The following is an 8,845-nucleotide window of genomic DNA, read 5'->3' on the forward strand; positions in this document are numbered from 1 at the left end:
ACAATTCATATGGTGTCATCTCAACGGATTTAGATGGTGCCCAATTTAATGTGAATGCAGCCGTCTCTAAAGCATAACCCCAAAACGATAGTGGTAAATCGGTAAGAGACATCATAGATTGCACCATATCTAATAAAGTATGGTTACGACATTCGGACACACCATTATGATGTGGTGTTCCAGATGGCGTGAGTTGCAAAACTATTCCACATTGTTTCACATGAAGACCAAACTCGTAACTCAAATATTCACCTTCACTATCAGATCGTAGAAACTTTATTTTCTTGTTACGACGATTTTCTACTTCACTCCAAAATTCTTTGAACTTTTCAAATGTTTCAGACTTATGTTTCATTAAGTAGACATACCCATATCTACTCAAATCATCTGTGAAGGTCAGAAAATAACGATACCCGCCGCGAGCCTCAACACTCATCGGACCGCATACATCAGTATGTATTATTTCCAATAAGTCAGTTGCTCGCTCCATTGTTCCGGAGAACGGAGTCTTAGTCCACTTGCCCATGAGGCATGGTTCGCAAGCATCAAGTGATTCCAAAAGCCCATCAACATTGAGTTTCTTCATGCACTTTACACTAATATGACCTAAACAGCAGTGCCACAAATAAGTTGCACTATCATTATTAACTTTGCATCTTTTGGCTTCAACATTATGAATATGTGTATCACTATGATCAAGATTTAACAAAAATAGACACTCAACAAGGGTGCATGACCATAAAAGATATTACTCATATAAATAGAACAACCATTATTCTCTGATTTAAATGAATAACCGTCTCGCATCAAACAAGATTCAGATATAATGTTCATGCTCAACGCTGACACCAAATAACAATTATTCAGATCTAAAACTAATCCCGAAGGTAGATGTAGAGGTAGCGTGTCGACTGCGATCACATCGACCTTGGAACCATTTCCTACGCGCATCATCACCTCGTCCTTAGTCAATCTTCGTTTAATCCATAGCCCCTGTTTCGAGTTACAAATATGAGCAACAAAACCAGTATCAAATACTCAGGCGCTACTACGAGCATTAGTAAGGAACACATCAATAACATGTATATCAAATATACCTTTAACTTTGTCATCCTTCTTATCCGCCAAATATTTGGGGCAGTTCCGCTTCCAGTGACCAGTCCCTTTGTAGTAGAAGCACTCAGTTTCAGGCTTAAATCCAGACTTGGGCTTCTTCCCGGGAGCATCAACTTGCTTGCTATTCTTCTTGAAGTTCCCCTTATTCCCTTTGCCCTTTTTCTTGAAACTAGTGGTCTTTTTAACCATCAACACTTGATGCTCCTTCTTGATTTCTACCTCTGCAGCCTTTAGCATTGCGAAGAGCTCGGGAATTGTCTTTTCCATCCCTTTCATATTATAGTTCATCACGAAACCTTTATAGTTTGGTGGAAGTGATTGAAGAACTCTGTCAATTACACTATCAACAAGAAGATTGACTCCCAGCTGAGTCAAGTGGTTATGGTACCCAGACATTCTGAGTATGTTTCACTGACAAAACTGTTCTCCTCCTTCTTGCAGCTATAGAACTTATTGGAGACTTCATATCTCTCAACTCAGGCATTTGCTTGAAATATTAACTTTAACTCTTGGAACATCTCATATGCTCCATGACGTTCAAAATGTCTTTGAAGTCCCGATTCTAAGCCGTAAAGCATGGCACACTGAACTATCAAGTAGTCATCAGTTTTAGTCTACCAAACATTCATAACGTCCAAGTCTCTTTACTCGTTCCGTAATGCATCACCCCGTAACTAACTCATTAGTCACATTGCTTGCAAGGCTTATAGTGATGTGCATTACCGAGAGGGCCCAGAGATACCTCTCCGATACTCGGAGTGACAAATCCTAATCTCGATCTATGTCAACCCAACAAACACCTTCGGAGACACTTGTAGTGCATCTTTATAATCACCCAATTACGTTGTGACGTTTGATAGCACACAAGGTGTTCCTTCGGTATTCGGGAGTTGCATAATCTCATAGTCAGAGGAATATGTATAAGTCATGATTAAAGCAATAGCAATAAAACTTAACGATCATTATGCTAAGCTAACGGATGGGTATTGTCCATCACATTATTCCCTAATGATGTGATCCCGTTCATCAAATGACAACACATGTCTATGGTCAAGAAACTTAACCATATTTGATTAACGAGCTAATCAAGTAGAGGCATACTAGGGACACTCTATTTTGTCTATGTATTCACACATGTACTAAGTTTCCGGTTAATACAATTCTAGCATGAATATTAAAAATGTATCATGATATAAAGAAATATAAATAACAAATTTATTATTGCCTCTAGGGCATATTTCCTTGAGTTTCATGTTTGGCTCGCCGGCTAGTCACACCTATTCCAATGCATTCTTAGCTCTTGGTCTTTTATTTGCTTTTTATTTTTTTGCGAAAGAAATTTCCAATCTATTCATCAATCATGGAAGTACAGAGAACACAAGAGGTAATAAAAATTACAACTAGGTCTATGGACCACCTAGCGACGGCTACAAGCACTGGAGCGAGCCGAAGATGCGCCGCCGTCATCGCCCCTCCATCACCGGAGTCGGGCAAACCTTGTTGTAGTAGACAGTCGGAAAGTCGTAATGCTAAGACCCCAAAGGACCAGCACACCAGAGCAGCAACCATCGCCGATGAAGAGAGTTGTAGATTGGAAAGATTAAACCTGTAACCACTCGAACAAAGACAAACAAAAACTGGATCCAAATAGATCCACCGAAGATCAGCACCGACCGAATCCCATGAGATCCAACAGAGACACACCTCCACACATCCTCCGACAACGCTATTCACACCATCGGGACGGGGTAGGACGTGGGAGACATTATTGCTACCGAGGGACATCTTCGCTGCCACACAGCCACAACCAAGACGTTCAACCTAGCAAAAACAAGAATGGGGTCCCTCCCGCCGACGGCGGGAGGGGGGGGGGGAGATCCTCCACACCTCCACAGGCCAAAGGCCATCGGAGGCGGGGCGGATCCGCAGCGGTGCCGACGAGAGGAGGAAGGAGACTTTTCTTGTGGAGGAGGAAAGACTTTGATAATAGATCTGAATCATTTTCGTAGAAAAGAAGAAGAAGAAAAAAGCTTTGGTAGGCAATGAAAATGTCTCCTCTCACTGAACGCATATTGTCAGAAGGCCTAAAATAAATTTTAAAAAATTGCAAGCACCGGTGCCAAGTCTAATACCTGAACTGTGATGGGCTGAGAATACCATTATCCTCGTAACAATCCAACCACAAAAAACAAAATGGTTCCCGTGGCCTCCTGCCTTTGTTAATCAAGGATTTTCATAAAGAATATTTGTTCTTAAAGAGAAATGCCGCTGTGGTTTTTGGATAATTGTGTCGTAAATGTGATGGTTTTATGCATTTTACTGTGTTTTGTAAGGTCAACAATCTAGAGGGGAGCTGCGCTTCAGCCAGCCAGGAGTTCGATCTTGACCGATCCTGATCCACCCACCGCACCTCATCTGCCCACGAATGGCACAGCCAGCCCTCCCTAAATAATCCCCGAAACACTTATTAAGAAACTAATCTCGACTATTAGAAAAAGTGGGAGCAGAAAGGGCCAAAACCCCAACCCGAAGATAAACAAGGCAAGCAAAGTATCGGATCCGGACTAATCAAGCCACCCAAATCTGCAGATTAATTCCCCACCCCCCAGCCCCGCCGGCCGCGTCATGCTCCGGCCGTTCCCCTGCCCCCACCGCACGCCCGCCGCCGCCGCCGCCAGCCCGCCCCCCGCCGCCGCGGCCGCAGCCATGGCGCCGTCCTCCTCCCGCTCCCACTCCCACTCCGGCGGCGGGGGCGGCGGCCACGTCTCCCTCTCCCTCTCGCCTTCCTCCTGCAGGCACACCCCCTCCTCGGCCACGCTCGATCTCCTCATCCTCCTGCTCGTGCTCTTCTCCCTCGCCTTCCTCCTCGCCTCCTCGCTCGCCCACGTCTCGCGCTCGCTCTCCCCGCTCCTCGCGTCGCCGCCCGCCGCCGCGGCGCTCGCCTCCGCCGCCGCCGCCCTGCCCTACTTCGCTGCCGGCCTCCCCTACGTCGCCGCAGCCGCGGTGCTCGCCACGGCCGCCTTCCTGTCCTGCCGACGCCTCCCTCGCCGCCGCTGCCGCAACCCGCGCTGCCGCGGGCTCCGGAAGGCGCTCGAGTTCGATGTCCAGCTCCAGAGCGAGGAGGCCGTGCGGGCTGGCGGGGGGAGCACCGTTGGCGGCGCTGACGCCGCCATGTGGCGCGAGATCGAGACCTTGCCGTGGAAAGGGGGCCAGAGCGGGAACAATCCAGACTACGAGTGCCTTCGCGCAGAGCTCCGCCGGATGGCGCCGCCCAACGGCCGCGCTGTCCTGCTCTTCCGCAACCGCTGTGGCTGCCCGGTGGCCAAGCTCGAGGGCTGGGGCACCCCCAAAAGCAAGCGGCGGAATAAGAAGTGAGAGCCCATTGACCCATTCCCCTTTCCTTGCAACTTCATGAAATAAGTTCAGTTACATGATCTAAACTCCTAACAGTGTCACGATTTCTGTGGGAGCGATGCAGATATATAGGCTACATACATCTTCAATACAAACGATCAATCTTTGATATGTTTCTTTGGGGTTCAACAGGAGTTATACTGTTTCTGTGTGTATGGCCATCTAGTTTTATATGATCTAGGAAGTATGCTGGTTGGAAGTTTTAATCGAGTTAGCATTTTTTCTCCGAAGCTAGTGAATTATGTCATGTCCTCTTTGTGGTTGTTCATCTGCCACTGGGACACAAGTTAAATTTACCTAACTACCATTCTCAGTTGAAGGGGGTGTAAATGTTCATAACCACTTTTATTTTCTATCTGTTGCTTGAGCAGATGCATTTTTCTCGTAAAAGATATTTTCCAACTGTAAACTTATTGTCCCTTCTCTGCAAATGTGTTTGGAATTTTGGATAAGTTATGCAAATGTTGAAGAAAAGCATCCATTGTTAATACAATTCAACGCCCTTTGCTCACATCTCATGGCAGATGTTACATATGAAATTAATTTAAATTTGATGACCTTTAGTGACATTTATGCTACATTTTCGTTTATGGCTAACGTTAAACATGGGATTAAATGGTGACTGATTCTAATTGTTGCTTGGGGTGGATTATTTTAGATGATTAAGCCTATTTCTAACTAGATAAACTTAAGCTCAGTTTAGGAGCTTGTGGGACTAGCAAGTTAAGGATTTAATGCTTTTGACTTGCCAAGCCAGTCAGAAGAAGAAATTGGGTCACCTAACCAGGTTATCTGTATTATTAGGAAGTGCTTTTGAGAGGATACAGTTTTGGTGTCACTTAACATAATTCACTAACTAGGAGTGCCTCTTCCCTCTTGGGATTGTGGCAGTTGTTTCTGCTAGGCCGAAAAAGTTCCGCATGACGTGATAGTATTTTGTGCCATCTATGGTTTGACTATGTCATTACTAACAACTACCTAATTGTGTCTATCAGTTGCACGGATTGAGTTTGTTCACTCAATTGACCTTTACTGTCTATTTCGTAGTGACACATATTTTTAGCATGTTCTTACTCCCTCCGTCCCAAAATTCTTGTCTTAGATTTATCTAAATACGGATGTATCAAGTCACGTTTTAGTATTAGATACATCCATATCTAGAAAAATCTAAGACAAGAATTTTGGGACGGAGGGAGTACTATTTTTAATCGAACCAATTAATGATCAAATTTACTTCCACACAGTTTCTCCTCACTTCTCGCATTGAACACACATCCTTATTTGAAAAATAAAAAACTAAAGAATTTCATATCACATGTTCGGTAGGAAACATGTTTCTAGGATGCCAAGTAGGGAGATATATGATTCTATAGGTGCTCTTCTTAGTTTATCAGTGCGAAAATGCCTCTGTTTGCTTAATAATGATTGGGACGATTGGAAGTATAGGCGCTACCGTCTTGATTCCGGGAGAGGTGATGTTATCATTGGCATTTCCATGTTTTCTAGGATGCCAAGTAGGGAGATATATGATTCTATAGGTGCTCTTCTTAGTTTATCAGTGCGAAAATGCCTCCATTTGCTTAATAATGATTGGGACAATTGGAAGTATAGACGCTACCGTCTTGACTCCAGGAGAGGTGATGTTATCATTGGCATTTCTCTTTCTGATTAACATGGTGTGTCAGGGGCACTATGTCGTACAGTGGTTGAGATGGTTCATGTTTAATTACAATTTGTTTGGTTTCTGGGCCTAGAGTACTTCTCTGTTTCTGATCATAACTCACTGCCCACGTGTTCTTAGCTATGTTGTCTGAATAACACTGATACCATGAAAGCATATGCATGGAGAAAAATCCAATACTACAACATGTAACAAATGAACTCCTTGGTCCTTGCCATCTGCTACATGTATCTACACAAAATGATGAGTTGACGAAGTCAATATGATGAACTGCAACCAAGAAGAGAGTTCGCACAACGAAAGCAATAGCAATTCTACAGATGCGAAGGAAGTAGCAACGTAGAAATGAGTAGTAGTGTGGGAGGAAGTAAATAATAGTTCAACTGCTTACTGCATTATGATAGACCACACTAGCACAACCACTTCACACACAATACGGTTCAGCACTTAAAGTTTAGAGGACCATAAATGTACATAAGGTACCCGGGCAGGACACGATGAATCATGATTCTTAAGTCCAGTTGTTGCTTCTATCTTTGTCATTAATGGTTGAGGAGGTCCAATCTCAGATCTCACCAATCGCTATGCCTCTGTTGCCTCACCATTTTCTTGCACTTGCCTTTGTTGCCTCACCATTTTCTTACACTTGCCTTTGTTGCCTCACCATTTTCTTACACATGCTCTAACCATTGTTCGTCTAGTCAGAGATTTGCTTGCTGAAGGAATCCACGATGACCTTAGAGGACTCAAAAGCTATCTCTTCCAATTCCCCACATTCTTATTAAGCATTGTGCTATTCTCATTTCCTTGAAGGAGATGTACGTTGTGTTCATGTACTAAATCCTTAGCACGTCAAACGTGCTAAGGATTTAGTACATGAACACAACTTACATCTCTTACAAACAGCTTTCCAGGATCACCTCAGAGGACTCAAAAATTATCTCTTACAAACAGCTTTCTTTGTAAAGACACACATGGTAGATGTGGATACTGGACCCCAGAATAACCTGCAAATAACCTTAAATTGTGGTCACCAGAATATGCATTCATTTGTTTGCACCAAGGGGGCCGTGGTGATTTACTAATTTAACTATCAACAGCTACTGTAACACTTATTTTTCGTAGAACTGACTATCCTTGTATACTGATTAATTTCTGTATGATAAATTTAGTCAATATACACCTTTTATATGTAGCATGTGGAAATCCTTAATACTGCCCCCAGCTCTTGCATCTTTGCAAGAAAGGGATGCATATGGCTATATTGCATCATGACTTGTTAAGCTAGACACTTCTTTAGTTCAGTTAAAATTTGCCAGTGTTCAGTTAGGTCAAGTCTTCTAACCCCTGCTTCACTTGTTTTAATTGGACTTAACCTGAGTACACTGCAGCACTGGAACTTGGATATTGATGCGTTTATTATCGATATATACACCATAGCTTCTGAAAAGAGTTTGAGAAAAAAATTATTTCACATTGTTACTATGTTTTGAAGTACCCGTTGGTTAGGTTTTCTCTCTGTCAAGCATACTTATTTTGCATGGTCTTCCTTGTTTGGGCTACACCTTTTGTTAATGGAAATTTGCTATGCAAATATTTTTGTAGTTAAATCAGATGTTATGAACTGACCCATCTTTTTCCAGAATTGGTTGCCCAATTAATGTTTTTAAGTGTTTCTCAATTAATGTTACTCCTGAGCAATCAGCAATACTGTGACCTGTGAGAGTGCATTCTTGGCTTGGATGCTTATGTATTTCTGTTAATTCTGTTAATGTGTTGGTAATCTTGTCAGGTGGTTGTAATATGGGAAGCTTGCTAGGTATCTATCTAGTTAGTTTGTGGACTTTTCACCGATTTCAGTTAAATTTGCCGTCAACTTCAAAATAGGCACTTTCAGTTTCAGCTGGCTGCTACATCCAACATATGAACAATTGATTTCAGAAAGCTACCTTAATGTTTAACAGGTCTCAAGTCACATGTATTTCAGTTTTGCTTTCCCACGAGACTAACTAGTTTCCTGTTTCACTTCTGATCTTTGATGGTCTCAGGGGCACGCAAGGTTCTTCACTGGACGGAGGGGTGCGATAAACAAAAATCTGTTAAACAGTGCTGCCTAGGCTGCCATGGAATATTTGTTGAATAATACTTCCAATGAAAGATACATCAATTACAAGTGGTTGCACCATAATTGTATTGTTAGACGGGGTTCGCTGAATCTCAACAGAAATACCGATATGAGACAAACATTGCAATAATAATAGACTGTCAAAGAAAGAAAATAAAACGTTGGAGATGTACCAGTATTTGTCATGTTGCCCTTTTGCCTCTTTTCCCTGAATAAATTGCCCCCCAGTGTGTGGATGTTTTTCAGGCCTGTGGTCTCAATGTTGAAAAAGAGAAACACTAAGTTAAGATACTGTCATGGCCATGGCAGCGATATGGCTTGATATGTTTATTTCTCGTACCTGTGTATTGCAAATTTGCAATGAGTAGTGCCTTCTTTCCAAAGTAAAATAGAGATCTAGCTCCCATGTGTCGCGCATCTTCAGTTAATTTGTAGTACATGCATTTCTTGCTCATCTCTAACGCCGGGTACATTCGAGTGAACACTCATCTTCACTTTGTGTGGGTCAA

At 42.8% G+C, this 8,845-nt stretch overlaps 1 protein-coding gene across 1 annotated transcript; it reads left to right on the forward strand.

Moving 5' to 3' along the window:
* The first annotated feature begins 3,654 nt into the window (after positions 1 to 3,654).
* LOC119278156 (uncharacterized protein At5g19025-like) lies at positions 3,655 to 8,581 on the forward strand. Its single transcript, XM_037559509.1, has 2 exons — positions 3,655 to 4,487; positions 8,260 to 8,581. The coding sequence occupies exons 1-2, from the start codon at positions 3,742 to 3,744 to the stop codon at positions 8,297 to 8,299; spliced, it is 786 nt and encodes a 261-aa protein (XP_037415406.1). The 5' UTR covers positions 3,655 to 3,741; the 3' UTR covers positions 8,300 to 8,581.
* Positions 8,582 to 8,845: the final 264 nt, after the last annotated feature.

The sequence above is a fragment of the Triticum dicoccoides genome, chromosome 1A, assembly GCF_002162155.2.
Source record: "Triticum dicoccoides isolate Atlit2015 ecotype Zavitan chromosome 1A, WEW_v2.0, whole genome shotgun sequence".
NCBI classification, from domain to species: Eukaryota; Viridiplantae; Streptophyta; class Magnoliopsida; order Poales; family Poaceae; genus Triticum; species Triticum dicoccoides.